Source organism: Tyto alba, unplaced genomic scaffold, assembly GCF_018691265.1.
Source record: "Tyto alba isolate M040663 unplaced genomic scaffold, T.alba_DEE_v4.0 Super-Scaffold_1000006, whole genome shotgun sequence".
NCBI lineage: Eukaryota > Metazoa > Chordata > Aves > Strigiformes > Tytonidae > Tyto > Tyto alba.
Window position 1 is genome coordinate 7622437 of NW_024881272.1, and position 15739 is coordinate 7638175.

The 15739-nt window shown below is 36.1% G+C and overlaps 1 protein-coding gene across 9 annotated transcripts in view; it reads left to right on the forward strand.

Annotated features, from left to right (window-relative positions):
- DNM3 (dynamin 3) overlaps positions 1-15739 on the forward strand; it is a 186643-nt gene that overhangs the window by 54082 nt on the left and 116822 nt on the right. For 4 of the 9 annotated variants that reach the window (XM_042804531.1, XM_042804487.1, XM_042804492.1 and 1 more), the window contains exons 14-15: positions 256-285; positions 7040-7153. In XM_042804531.1, coding sequence (XP_042660465.1) covers positions 256-285; positions 7040-7153 — 144 coding nt within the window. Of the gene's footprint in view, positions 1-255; positions 286-1481; positions 1500-7033; positions 7154-15739 lie in introns of all 9 variants that reach the window. The other 5 variants (XM_042804524.1, XM_042804539.1, XM_042804502.1 and 2 more) reach the window with 4 other exon arrangements.

The following is a 15739-nucleotide window of genomic DNA, read 5'->3' on the forward strand; positions in this document are numbered from 1 at the left end:
TGACTCTTCAAAAATACACAAAAAAAAATGAATGATTTTTTAATTAAGTGAATGTTTTCTCTCTAAAGAAGTGGAGAAAAAGCTCGGTGTTTTAAATTAAATGTTGTAACTTGATTACTTTTGGTATAAAGGACTTTGCTGAACCTTTTATTTTAAAGATAATAAACAGATGTTTGTAAGTTAATTGTTTGGAGTTGAAAAGAATGAGAAAATGTTTCTGAAATAAAACTTCATTTTTGCAATTTGCTATTTCAGGGAACCAATCTACCGCCTTCAAGGCAAATTGTACGAGCTAAGTTCTGTAAGCTTTATTGTTGCTTTTTCATTTAGCTTCTCAGAGGGCAAAGTTTGTCTCTAACTCATTGGTTTGTTGAATACTTGCTACTAAACTATTTAATGTTAAACTGTCTTGTCTGTAACACTTCCTCAACAAAGTATAATTGCAGTTCATCACTTAACTGCTACTAACTTGCTATTACAAGTATGAATTAGTATAACTTAAAATGTAGAAAACTTTGAATAAAATTAATATTTTTATAATTTACTGAGTTTCTCAAACTAAAATGACTAATTGGTGTTTATTTTATTATATAACTGGAAAGCAGTTTTTATCTGATGTAAGTGCCTCAATTCATAGTAAACCTCTTTTTGGAAGGTGAGCAATTGAGTTTCTGGTAACCAAAAGGAAACATTAGCTCTTGTGTAAATGAACATGCTGTTTATGGGTACAGGTACTGTTCTTGGTATTTTGTTTATGTAAATAAATTACTTCTGATAGAAAAATCGAGTTTATTAATAAAACTTAGAAATATTTAAAGCCTTTTTAGCATTCTTTTCATAGCACCAGGAGGATCACTGTATCATGGACAGACTCCTTTCTAACCCTTCCACCTCATGCGTAAATAAATATGTGAATGCCTTTAATATTACTAATTAGAATTAATTGTCTAAACAGCAGTTAATTTTATAACAAGTTACTTCTGGTTCAGTGATGGTTAGGTGTAAGAAGTAAAACTCTGTATCACGTGCATTCTTTGGTAATATCTATGATGAAAACATACATTTTTCCAGTTTGTTGCCATGTCTTCAAATTATATTAGTTGTCATTTCAAACAAGCTTAAACTCATGTTCAATAAAGGAAAAAGGACTAGGCAGCACCGATTCTAACAGCAGTTAGATCTTCTGGGAGATCAAGATCATTAAGTTTTCCCAAAATAATGGGATCCTCATTTTCAGTCCATTGCTTTTCTTTTTGGTAGCTTGCTTTGAACTGAAATGATGCAGTTAACTATTTCTGTGTATCTCAGAAGATGAGTACATTATTATTGCATTTTTGGAAGAAGTGTAATGGCTGTTCTTCTTAACATGTTTTTGCTCCTTTTTCCTCTAATACTAATTTATCCTCTCACGCTTAATCTTTGGCCTTTTTTGTTTGTCTTTTCTTTGCTACCGCCTGAGGTTTTGACCTGACTCCACAAAGTTTCTTTTTAAGCCACAGGTTAGTCTGTCTTCTAATTTGCTTGAAATAATCAGTGCAATGCTTGGTTTTACACAGCAAACTAGCAAGATCTGGTTCCTGACGGCTGACCCACTCTTAACTATGTATTTTGTGTGTTGAGATTTGTTTTGGTGACTAAAATGTAGCATTTAAAACCACCCCTTCATGATAGACCTTTGAAGATGAAGGTGTCATTGCTCCATGTGCCCACTTGATACTCTGTATAAGAATGCAAGATACTCAAATTATAGACGATTATATATACAAATTATAGAGGATTATATATAATTTATACAAAGTTCTGCTTTGTGTTTTATTTCAGTGGCAAAATCTGCTGCTGTGCTTGAAGTAGCCTCTGTAATTGAAGAAAGGGCTTAATCTGAACTATGAGTTTCAAGTCACTGTCCATGTGACTTGGAGGTTTGGGTTGGAAAGCTTTGTTTGAGCTGCCTGTTTTACAGTGTTACAAATGCCAGAAATCCTATTCACTTGTTCTGGACACAAGTAGCATTCAGACCCCATCAGTTGGCCTGCACTATAGTGCTAATAAGTAACTTTTTCGCTAGTAACGCCTTTTTTTCTTTTTAATCCTGCTTTGTAGCATACTTTTCTGATTCTTTTCTTCAGGTATACTTAAATCCTGTTACCTGTTACCTTGCATATGATGCAGGGTGGCGGGGAAACAAACCCAAACCTGTTTACAGATTATTTTTTTCAAAGCAAGTAGATGGGAATGGAAACTTGTGCCACAGTCAGTTGGTCCTGAAAAAACATGACAAGGCTGTTCTGTTAAGAAATGCCAGTGTTTCTGTGAAAGAGATGATGCCCATGGAGAACCATATGATGCTAAATTTTGAAATTTCCTTGAATGAGACATGCTGCTATTGAATTTTCACTTTATCAAGACTAGAGAAGTATTGCTGTTCTAAATGGCCTTTAACTATACTAATTTTTTAGGTTAAGATTCCTTCATGATTGATTTAATCACCTCAGTCTTTGTTTAACTCCATTTGGAAGCATGTTTCAGTTTTTCACTATGGAGTGTTTTGCTACTGCAAAGACTAGATTTTTCTTTAAAGTGGACGTGTTTAGGAGTAAAGCCACTGTCATTATTTTTAAGTTACACAATATATTGTACAGCAAATATGGTGGAAGCAATGTCACAATCTTGGTTGTGTTCAGTATCAGAACAGATCTGATCAGTTTATGCTCTGACATTTGACAAATCATGATAAAATGCTGTATTAGGTTTCCCCTCTCATCTGCTATTCCTTTTTTTTTTTTTACTCTCTGTAGGGCGCGATTCTTCATATTTGAACCTAAAGAACCAATAGTTTATAAGAATGCCTCACAGAGTAGTTTTTGCAATTTTTATTCTCACAATGTGCTTACTATTTGGTAACACACAGTGTTATGACAATGATTAGAGGATACAGTAGTGTTGGGAGTTGTGATATGTGTTCAAAACTATTTCCATGGAGTTACATAACACAGCTTTAATAGGAAGTTATGTTAACAAATGCTGCTGCTTGTTTTGTTGTGGAAGTAGCCAGTCTTATGATTTTCACACTTCTATTTCTGTCTGCCCAGTCCCTTTCACTTATCTCTCACTTACCTTGAAATCACCTTTCAAATACTACTTTTAAAGAAATGGAACACTTTCTGATTCTTTAATGTATTTCTTTTACACATACCTTATTTGTTTTAATGGAAGAAATCATGCAGCAATACATAAAATGTACTTATTGTGTCAAATCCTTCTTTCCTGTTTATCCATTAAGTGGTGAAGAGTAAGAACAACAGATATGATTTGGGGCTTGTGCAGCTGAACTATCAGAAAATTACTTCCTTCTGGCTTGTTCATGTGCATTCGTACCCTCCAAGTTTAATTTTTCAGACATCCAGATTAGGTATCAGGACCCCGAAGGAAGGAACTGTGTCATCTCTTGTTCATCCTGTGCATGGACTCCAACTACCGGTCAGAATATTGTCTTCGCTAGCTTCTGGCAATTCCCATATTTTTCACCTTCCTGAACTTCATAACTCATGTCACTAATATCCGGTTTGCACAGCATGACACTTAGAAATATGATAGAAAATATTGAAATGGATCTCAAATCCAAATGAACCAGAAAATTAACTAGTGAAAATAGTAATAAAACAGACTATTTTCAAGCTGAAAAATTATACAACATAGCTAACACAATAATTAAAAAAAAAAAAAACCAAAACAGCCCCCATCAGAATTTTCTTAACTTCAAAATTCTCTTTGAAAATCTTTGCTGCTTATTGCCCATGGAAGAACACTTATTTCTAAAGTATAAGGAGTTGGGGTTTTTTTTGAGAAATTGGCTGGAGTCGAAGGTGCAATTAAGCTTCTTTGGAAAGTGAAACTATGTTGCTTAATCTCACTTTGCTTTGCACTTACACCTTGATCCAACATCTCTCTCCCACCTGATCCCAACACTGGTATTTTGAAAGTGTAGCTTTTCATAGTTAACAAAATGTGCCTGGGAAATGGGAACAACTCAGTGAAAAGAACATGAGGTTTAGCACACTAAGCTCATATTTTCTCTCTTCACGTTCCCTGGAACTGCTTCTAAGTATTTTGGATAAGTCTGATCTGTTGTATTGTCCAAGATATTTTAGAAAACACAGTACCCTGTTTTTCCAGAGGGGTATTGATAAATAGTTCTAGATATTTGCACATGGAAAAACACATACCCAAGTTATTGATATAGCTTGGTACCCTGCTCTTCATGCTGAGGTGTGTGGGAATGACAGCTAGTCCTCAGCACCCAGGATTTTTGAGGAAAAAAAAATGGCAAATTCCTTTTACAAGACAGTGACTAATGTTTGTATTAGCAAGTCAACTTGTTTCTGTCCACAGCCAGTGATAGTGATGCATCTGTGGGGACATGCATTGAACTGGAGCAAGACAGTATTTTGGAGCTATGCAACTAATGGTTCCTACTTTAGGAGTATTAAAAGCTTCATTACTTCTTAAATGGCTTGTATAGTTTAGATTGTTAAAATCTTGGCTTGATCTGTTCTGAGACCTCTACCACAAATGCATTCTTGTCAAATTGAGAAAGTTGGATTCTTATGAACATGCTGCAAAGCCTATGGTAATGACGAGGGAAAACACTGAATGGGATAAGCAGAGAGTACTACTTCCCTTTTAAGTGCTCATCACCTGTAAGGTTCTTCAACATGCTACTGGGGTGTTTCTTACTGGTTTGCTTCTTGAAGCCACCTCTTTATCCCCACTGTGACATTTGTCTTCAGATCTTTTACCCTCTCTAAGATGTTTGTCCAAAACAGTTTTCAGCAGCATGCTGGCCCATCTGCCTGTGCTTCCTTGTGTGAGCTTGTGCTGTATAGAGAGAAACATAGCATTTTCAATTGCAGATAGCATGGTTTAACAGCATCTTCTTATTTCAGTTTCTTTATGACATGGGAGTAACTGCCTCTGCACATCTGCTGTGAAGTATTTAGTCTACTGTACACATATAACTGACCTTGTTGCAGAGCTAAGTTCAAGTGGTTGGAGAACCTTAATTTCCTGGATTTTTCCTAAAATTTCACACATCTGCATTTGTGGAGTTCAGTGCAGAAAGCAAATGAAATTAGCTTGCTTCCACAACTACTTCTGTGGCAGCTGCCTGAAGGCCAGTACACTGGCTATATATGCATATTTCTTGTTTCCTGTTAAAAGTTTATTTCAATAAACATCATAAAATAAAATGAGGATTTGATGGGTAATCAAGTTCATCAGTATGTTCCCCTTAATTTGCACTCGGACAAGCATTCCATGTCTATTTGTACTCAGTAGTGCTTCCTCTCCACTTCCCCCCATCCCCAATGAACACGAATATTAAAAATAATGACAAACATCTGCAGAAACCTTTGTGGTATAGGCTATTCCATCCAGTCTGCTCATGTTATACCTTTGAGTGTCTCTACAGGAGTCATGGCCAATTCTTCCGTAGCTTACTGAGCCTTCACAACTGAATTGATGCTTTCTTAGCGATGTTCTTGCAGACTGAAAATCTGTAGACTGTTTTTGGATCTTCAGTGGTTTTCCTACACTGCTGGTCTGGTTGGTAATGAGTGGGAAAACATAATGATCTTATTTGAAATTAAATTGATACTCTTGAATTACGTGCATTACCAACACTTTTACCAGCTTTTCAGGTGCAACTTTTGGTCTCTTTCTTTGGTTTAGTTATCAAATATAACTTAGTCCCTTGCTCTGTGCAGTACCAAAGCTGTTTTTCTCAGGGAGCTTACATGAACGTGCATGCTGAATGGGAGTGAATTCTGATTCTGACACTTTTATAGATGACTAACAAGGAATAGGTGCAGAGCAATGTTTTTATCTGGTTATCTGTTGATATTGGAGTTACTAGTCTTGTGAAGCCTTATGAGAGGAATGTCACGGTCTCATATATTTCTCTAAAGGTAAGGGGAAACTCCCGTTTGATCACATGAGTCTGTGGTTGTGGGACTTGCTGAGGGAGTTATGAAGGGCTTCTCTGAGTGCTGCTTCTTTCCATCTCAGTACTGCATAGGCAAGTAAAAGATGTTGCTGTGGAGAGAGGCCAAAGTTCCCTCCTGCATCTGTGTGATTGGGAGAGTTCTGTTGTCTTGTTCAGAGTATGATAGGAAGGAACGATTGCTTTCTCCTATATGTATTGGAAAACAATAAACGTTCCAATAAAATGGAAGGTTTCTGTGATCTGAAACGGGTTCTCATTACTATTCTCTGTTCTTCACCTCTGGAGTTATCTCATTCCTCTTAAGTTTTCTTTTGTCCCTCTTTCTCTTTGCATGATGTAGCCTCCTGGCCTTAGTACTTATAGGTATGCTGTTCCCATCTGTTCTTTCATCTTTGGCTTGTGTCTATTTTATGAAGTTCTTCTTTACCCATTTTCCCCCTGATTTTTATTCCAAGTATTTTTTTCCTCTTTTTCTCTTCCACCTTACGAGGGGAAAATAGTTTTCATATACCTCTCCTTACTGCTTCCTATCTTAATTTCAGATTAAATGTAGAATACTTCTCTACTTCGTCACTTAATATAACCCCTTCTGAAAATTCCCAATGCATGCCAGAAGCCACTCGCTTTGCCAGAATCTGTGCTTTTCCTAGTATCCAACTTTACAAATGACCTTAACAATTAGACTGGAACAGAGTAGTCATATATAAAGTTATATGGACTTTCACACTGTTGTTATACAGCAAATCAATATCTTCAAGTTTGCATGATTCTTAATGCACTCATACTTGCTGTAAGTACCACATGATAATATTTAGGCTTCTCTTTTTCCAGACTTTTGACTGAAAACACTACATTCACTTTGTTACGATTTTTTTCTTGAGTGATAGGAACCTGCAAAACCCCTTGAATTTGCTAAAGACTGAAAAAATTGCACCTGTTCTTACTTCATTTATCAAGTCTTTGTTTGAAAGAATGAATGCAGCAGAATTGTCAAGTGAGTAATGAACTAAACTTGTGCCTGACTGCACCTCTGCACAGGTCATCCGGAAAGGCTGGCTGACCATCAACAATATTGGCATCATGAAAGGAGGATCCAAGGAATACTGGTTCGTTCTAACTGCAGAAAGCTTGTCCTGGTATAAAGATGATGAGGTAAGGAACGAAGAACTTTTTTCTACTGGGGAAATAACCCCAGTATTTATTCAGTTTTTAGGTATCAGCTTGTACAAACTTGAACTGAAAGAACCTCCTACAGTTTTACCAGTGTTCTTTAAATTTTCTGGGTTTGATTCATGGAGAATGCTGACCCTCTAAGACTTCTGTTAAAACACTGATAACATAAACACATGGTGTTGTATGGGGTGTTTTTGTTTGGTTTTTGTTTTATTTTTTTCTTCTCTTCCAGTGGTTTCAACACATTGGTCTGAAAACCAAAACAAAACCAAACAAAAAACCCCACCCTGTTTTGGAATGTTCTGGTTATTGTCCTATGCCTGTTTGGACTGCTCTTGCACATCTACTGTAAGTTGATCATATGTTGTCTGGGTAAAGTTACTTCTAAAAGTAACTGCAGCAATTGATTTAATGATAACAGTTGTTCTCTGTCCTCATATTCTGAGAGGATGAAAAGTCTGTCTGCAGAGTTCTGTATCTGGTTGGTGTGGATTTTCAAATTTGATAAAAAGTGCACCTTGGTAAGAAATGTCGCTGCTGACCAGTATATCTGAGGTGAGTAATAGGAGAACTGGAAAAAGTATTTCTATGTTAAACAGGGCATCCAGGTTGCTCACTTCACTGAATATGTTGTTAGACAGCTCATCTGTTCAATTATTTTTTTTTCAACAATATTGGTAATGATTTACTATATTCAAAACTCCAGTGGTCTTGTTAATTTTTGAAGGTTAAAATGGGATTATTATGTGCACTATCAGGTTTATAGTAAAGCCCTTGTGGTTTTTGTAAGGTTTGTGTTGTTTTTGTAGAAAAATTTGGCTACATAAAAAAAATTCAGAAAATAGTATTTTTTTTTAAGGTAAGTATTTTCAGCAAAAATTTAGTCATTTTTAGGGTGAACTTGTTCATTGGATGGAAGAGACAGAGGTAAAGAGGGAGTTTTAAATGAGCTCTAAAACATCACTCAATCTTCCCATTTTATTCAAAGTAATTAATAAAACACTGGCTTACCCCAACAAAACAGAGGATTGGTTGATGGGGACTGTGCAGACAATTCATATTCTGTTGAAACTAACTTAGTGTTTCACTGCAGTGGATTTTCTAGAACCACTGGGGAGAGGTCCTGAAATTCATGTACATAAGCAAGAGCTCTGCTGAGTCCTCTAAATCCAGAATGCGGTATTTCTCATAGGTAGTTACTTCAGTAATACAGCTGCTGGGGAAAACTTCACTGGTCAGTAGTGGTTTTTTTCCTGAGTCAGCAGACATTTTGAGATAGACATTAAGATTGAGGGATTAGGTTAACCTTGAAGCTTTTGCCCCTCACCACTTTATTTAAGGCTTAATGTATTTACTGTAACAGGAAAATGAGTGCATGTCACACAGAGGAGAGGAGCCAAGTGCTAAGTGTCAAGAAGGGAAGTTTTATTCTCAGATTAGTGAAATACAATTTGAAGTATTTTATTGCCATGACGTAAAGATGAATTAAAGAAATGCAAAGGTGGCTTTATGAATTCTAAAATTTGAGGCTGTTGTTTTTTGTGATCTACTTTGAAGCTGCTAGAATTTCTTGTCTTATATTTGGTACTGGTAACTTTAACTAAAATAAGTGACGTGGTGAGATTACCACCCCTTGCTGTGTTCCATCTCAAGCACTTGGAGGTGCATCTAAGATGCGCTGTGGCAATTTTTGAGGTAATTTTGGTGTTGCTTTTTTGAGTCTGATCTTTAAGTGTGCAATATAAAAATTCTCAAAAATATCTATGGAATGTCTTCTGCTATACAACTTTAAATTATTTTCATAGTGTGCTGGAGAGTTTCACCTGGGAATCTCAGAATAGTACATGGAGAGAATTGGTTACTGTCTGATTGTCATATGCCTATTTTAAAATAATGTCTCCTAATTACCAGACAGTTGTGTGAAACAGTTCCATGACTGTTGTCATGAAAATACCACTAGTTCATTCAGGCCAATATGGGAGATCACACAGGAATTTTTTTTAGAGTGGCAAGAGAAGATAACGGCACAGTGTTCCATGCTTTGCTGGTGGAAAAAATTCCTTCTTAAGTACAGATTTGCTGTATAATTTGATTATTCTGTTTTGGGAAAGAGTTTACAAAGTTATGTTGAATTTTTCAATGTATTTGTTTTTACTGGGCCTTTCTCAGTAGCATTTAAAAAATTAGTAAACTCTGGTTTAGATACTTTCTGAAGATGGTCAAAGCTACAGCTTGACCATTAGGTTAGTCAAAATACCAGTGACTTATTTCAGAAACAGAACTACTGGCTTCTGAAAACAGAGAAGCAAGTATTTGATGTCCTGGCTGAATTCCATCTTTTATAATTACATTTTGTCTCCTTAAAATGTTCTCCTCACTTTCAGCTTGGCTTGGTAGTTGTCATATCCTGTTCTCAGATGATTACTGAAATGGCTGCATGCTGTTGTATTTCCACCCTGGTAAGATATGTAGTCTTCAGTGATGTGAGAAGTGATACCCATGTTTATGTGTCCGGACTGTGCCCGGGCTCAGTACGTCTGTGCACACTGTGAGGTCGTGGGGAGTTCAGATCCCCCGTGCCTCCCACCCGGGCCAGTCACTTCAGCAGTCCTCACACAGTAGCAAGAGCCCCTCCATCGCCGCTGGGGAAGATGCAGAAAGTCAGGTCTCTCCTTTGTTCTCCTGCCACAGTGATGAGTTTGTTCCCCCTGCGCCTCTACCCCCAAGTAAGGAACGTTGTAGCAGCTTGTGTACCAGTGAGATGTGGCAATGTACTTCACAAAGCTGCAGTGCTTGCTAGGAGCTCTAGGGCTGTTTACCCCCTCTAGTGTAAATTGAGCCCATTTTCTGTAGTCTGGAATTTACTCTGAGATGAGAATCACTCTCTGAAAGCAAGTGGTTGCTTGCTGGTGCCATTAGAAGGATGTAAATTATTTCCTTTATTTGTGAGCTGCAGCTTTAAGTGAAGACTCCATGGTGGAATGCATTTTGAAGCAAGTAACTTTGGCAAAAGATTTCAAAATGTGTTGTATGTTACCAGTATTACAAAAAGAAAAAAGATTGGTTTCTTGACATGGTTTGCTGCTCAAACATACAACAGGATTTTATTCCTGATGAGGTAGGAATCAGTGCCTAAGAATGCTTTTTAGGTTTATGATTATGGAAATACCGAGTTGATGTTTGAACAGTGTGGGTAAAGCAGTTATAATGTCAGTTATGTGAATACTAATCTGGATTAGTTTCTGATCCTGCATACTGTTGCTTGTGTTCATAACTTTGTTGCATGGCCAGTACCATGACTTTGTGCTTTTTCATTTGCTTAAAATCAAGCAAGGAAAATACTGTGTACCGCTTTCCGGCTGTTGTAAAAAAGTGCAAGATTAGCACATTCATTGACCTCACAAATAATAGTTTTCTTTCATAGAGTATTCCATGTAATACTAGCTAAAGCATTAGAAGTCATACTTACGTGAAAAAAGATTAAATCTGAGCATTTTAGCTCTCGGTTGTTACTGCTTTAAGTATCACAGAAAGCTGTAACCTTTTGTGCTAAGGTTCATTTGAGAGTCAACCTGCGAATTTGAAGTTTGTAAATTAGCCACTTCTACGTTAGGATAAAATGGACTTTGGGAACGTGGAACTCCATTCTAGCTTGTGAATCAAAAAGCTCTTTATTGTAAACAAAAGGATGCCATTTGTAAAGTGGTGTAACATTTCTGTGGGGCACGGTGAGAGAATGCAATTTTATTCTTTCTAAAGCATCCAGAGACTTCACCGGCATTATTGGTGTGCAAAGGATGCCAAGCTGGTCTCTAGGGAAGAACTTCTGAAAATGTGAAATTTACATTTATTAGAAAAATTCCCTTTAGTCTTGTTTCCAAATATTTCCATTTTGTTTCAATAGAAAGGGATAGTATTATCAACATCTAGTGATAGATGCAGTTTGTATTATAATTTCACGGATCATTCCCAATTGGAAAATTCTGTGTGGCTTGGGAGGGAGGTATGAAAATAAGTGAGAAGGTGAGAGAGCGGAAAGGGGAGAAATTACTCTAAGGTCTGACATTGTATCTCTTTATAGAATTAACTTGCCACACAACGAGCTGCTCTCGGCTTCTGTGGCTAGCAGGAATGTTAGTGATTTTTATACCGAAAATAATCTAATACTGTGAGTTGCTTGAGCTGTGCCTGAGAAGTAAATGGGAGGACAAAACATACAATGATGCCGCAAAGCTGCGTATAAATAAAACTTATTGTTAGTGAGTTAATGAGAACAACTAGGAAAAGAGTACTATAGGAAGCACAGTAAAAATTTCAGCAGTGGGTTTTATTGTATTTTATAGGCAGTGTTGGTTTGACTCTAGGTGGGTTGCAGTACGCGGCTTGGTTACTGACCGGCCGTCTGAGATCCAGAGTGACTCTTGGCTGGAGCTGTTGGTGAAGATGCTCTGGTGTGTCAGAGCGGTTTCCCACTGGCGGCTGTCCCTCAGGCTGGGTTGTCATGCGACTGCCTGTCTGTGCCTGCTGTACAGGTGAGAGGATGTTCTGCACAGCAAGTGTAGACAGGCAGACACATGACAACTCCGTCCAGCCAGTCCCTTGGAGCCATCACCGCTGGTGTGCAAGTTTGTACCATTCCGGTTTGGGGGGCTTTGGGGGGGAACACACATAACAGAATTAAACTTTAAAACATTGGGAGCTGTAGAACAAGAACAGAACTTGATTTTATTCAGAAAAAGAAGCGTCTCAGTACATGAGTTATCATTGTGCTGACATATATCAGAGATGTGATTTCAACAGACTAGTCACACTGAACATTTGGAAAAGCAAAAAGGATTGAAGCAATGGTTTATTTTATATGCACTTCATACAGGATTTTGCCTGCATATTGTACTCGCACATAGTAATTTAACCAGATGTTTTTACTCTCCTTGGAAGCACAGAATTACTGCAGTTTAAGATAAAGGATATGTTTATACAGTACATATTTTCTAGAAGCAGATAAGTACAATAATCTTGCATGTTAAAAATAAAAATCTTTCTGTATAAATGGAGGAAACCACTTGCACATTAACCCAGTTAAAGGGAATGTGCTGGAAAGGAAACTGGTTGCATTTTATATCTGTTTTGCTAATATGTTAAAGCTACATACTTGTAATGATATTTCTTTAGTATTTTGCTTTGCATATTATTAAAATCTAGCTTTCTCTCAAAACCTGTACTTTGCAAGAAAAAAAAAACTTTGCAGGACTTCAGCACGTTCTTCAGTTAAACATAGACTATGCTGTAGATCAAAAGCATGCAAATAGCATCACTTCACATCACAAGATGTGCTGTTTCCTAGACTTCCCTGTATATAAAATACATACAGTCACTGTAATCCAATTAAACAATTACATTTGCAACATCACTGGGGTGTTGTGTCAAAAGGTGTGAAACAAATTGGAAGCTTAAAAGGGGAAAAAACAGTTGTATTACTTTTCTATACAGATAAATTATTCTGTTTTATAATGGTGTTCTGAAATCACTGTTGCTCGCTAGTGCCTCCATAGGTAAGCAACAAACTTGTGCTTTCAAACCCTTCTCAAAAATAGCCCATACAGAATAGTAGGAGAAATCTTAAGTTCCAGCCTGAAAGCTGATTATAAAAGGAATGAATTTACCAAAAGGCTAAAGTTGGGGATAGTGCTGAGTTTTTAAATTAGACTAGTAATAAATTAATATATAATTAATCTGGTGTTCTGACTCTAAATATTGTTTTGCCATAAAGAAAAAGATGCATTTTAGCTAATATACAAGTTGAAGTGTACAAAATAATTTTATCAATCATATGAATAAAATTTTCCTTGAACCTAACAAGATGGAATAAAATGTCTTTAAAAAAATGAATGAAACATAAAACATGACTAGCAAATTCAGACCTGAAAAATTAATTCCAAGATATTAAATATTCTTACTTTGACTTTATAATACGCTTACTTAAATTTTTGTAGCTCTAAGTAAAATTCTAAGTGTATGCTTCAAGTTGGCACGTTTTCCTACCCGCTCTAACCATTTTAAAGAAAAACAAAAGTGCCAAATTAGAAGTACTTTTAAAGCAAATATAAACCACTGCTTGTTTTATAGATCTCGTCAAATTTAATGGTTGCATTTAGTTGTTAAGCAAGTCAAAGATCTTTAGTCTGGGAGAAAATTAGGTCTCAGTTTCTGTGTTATGGATCCTTCCTGAAATAGCAAAGAATCGTACAGTAAAATTCATTGACAGCCTATAGTTTAAAAGGATTGGAAGAACAAAAGTATGCTTTTTAATTAATAGGTTGTCTGTTAACATCTGTCAGGGAAGTTATGCTGGAAGTAAAAGTTGTAAGCGGAAAGATTGTGCGGTCTTTCTAATAACTGTATACAAGGAGAATTCATTAAAGAATCAGCAAAGAGCTTTGCCTCTTGAATTGAGGCAAATTTTTCTTGCCTTCAATTAATTCACTGGGTACCACTAATGACTGGATAGTTATCTCCACTTGATTCTTACTTAAAAACTGATATTCCTTGAAATTGTAATTGATTTTCTAAGAGGGTTAACATTTTTGGGTGCTGTATCTGTTTGCTTCATTGAGTCAGTAAAGGGCTCGAGAATATTTTAGACTACTCGTAACAAAAAAAAAATCATCTCAGGATTGCCAATATTATACTTACAGAAACTTAGATTAAGGATATGACTTTAAATATTGGTAGCTTGGAAACTGAGTTGGGAATTGTATTCTCTCCAACTGTGATCAGGACTTTTTATTTGAGGGCAGGTTGTTATTTTTAGATACAGTTTTGCAATGCAGCGTAAAATGCAGTACTGAAGTACAGTAGCATTATTCAGGAAAGTTTCATTCTTAACTGTGGCATTTCCTGTCTTTTTTGTAGGTTTAAACCTGGCCATTAATATTATTTCAATTACGTTTTGTTTTGTTTTGTTTTTTTTTTTTAAATACGGTTCAAGAAGCAAAGCCTTTTGCAAGTAAAAGTAAGGTTACGCTCTTGATTATAATTTATTATTTAAATAACCCACAATAAAATGTAGGGGCTTGTCCAATTTGCTTAACAGATTTTGATTAAATGATTATACTAATTTGACATTCTATTTAGAAGTTTGGAAATTTTATGCAAGAATTTAGCTATTTTGGTTATAATATTTTCCACATAGTAATGATACTTGGGTGGTCTACAGAAATGTCTGTGGAAGCACAGTGATAGTACAGGAAGGGGGGCAAGGAGCGTGGAGAGAATAGCAGTGTCTTTTAGTCTTCTGAAAGTACAGACGCATTAAATAGCACTGGTAACAATAATACAGAAGATAACATGCAACTTAATGACAAGGCAGGAAAATGTCAAATGACATGTTTTTTGAAAAGTAACTACTTTTTTTTCCACATTTGGATGCTTATTTGATCTATATTTATTTCTGTAAAGTTAAGTGACTTTCCCCCACCCTTCTTTGCTTCTTTGCTTTTTTCTTTTTTTTTTTTTTTTTTATTCATTAAAGGAATTTATAGAAAAGGCTTGAAATATTTTTCTTCCTCTTCCCTATTTAATTTTGTTGAGTGTATGAAAAATGCTATGTTCCTTAAAGATGAAAGTCCTTTATATTGAAACACCTATTTTAAGTGTTCATAGTGGCTTTAATTTGCTCTCCCCATTTTTGTGCATTCTATGATAATACGAACTGTATGATTTAGTTCATACAACAAACTTAAGCATTGAGATCATCCTGATTTTACAGAACCCTCACCATGATTTAGCATGCATTGGATACTGCTAATTTTTTTAGTTATTGCAAAAAGTAATGTTTAGGTTTTTGTTTCTTTTTTTTTGTTTGTTTGTTTTTTTTCCTCTTGAAATATTTGTATACAGCTATCTGGTGTTTGTTGACATGCATATTTAAAAACTCTTGTTTTATAGCTATGGAAATCTTTTCTGTATGATTACGATCAACTAGAACTTGTTTCAACTGAAGCAGCACTGTTTTGGAACCACAGAATCACTGAATTCACTTTGAAAATGTTTTGATTACTGAGCTGAAGTAGATATACTTCCTTATTCATTCCTAACAATACAGGCTTTCTTTCTCTATCTGTTGCTTTCCACACTGCATTCCCCCCCCACCCCGCTGTCCCGTCCCCCCCCGTCCCCCGCCTCCTTTCCAAGCCCCATGCCAAGGGGGCCTCCTAGATCTCAGCCGTACAGTCTAAAAATGTAACTTTGAAGAATCATGGGTGTATGGGAGGGGAATCACTTCCTAAATCCAGAAAGGTCATTTAAAATAAAGATTAATGCAAATAGTGGATTAGAGATAAGAGAAACACTAGTTACGTATGTTTTCGTTGTCCTTGCTTATTTAGCAAAAGTTAGTGCAGGCTATCTTCAACGTTTTTTTTTCACTGAGAGCCTATTATTGACTGGATAACAATACTTCCTTTCTTAATTTTTAGATCAGAATTATAAAAAGATAAAAGTAGCTATGCAAGTAAGCACTAGATAAAAAAAATATTTGCAAAGGATCATCATATTCTCCTTGAA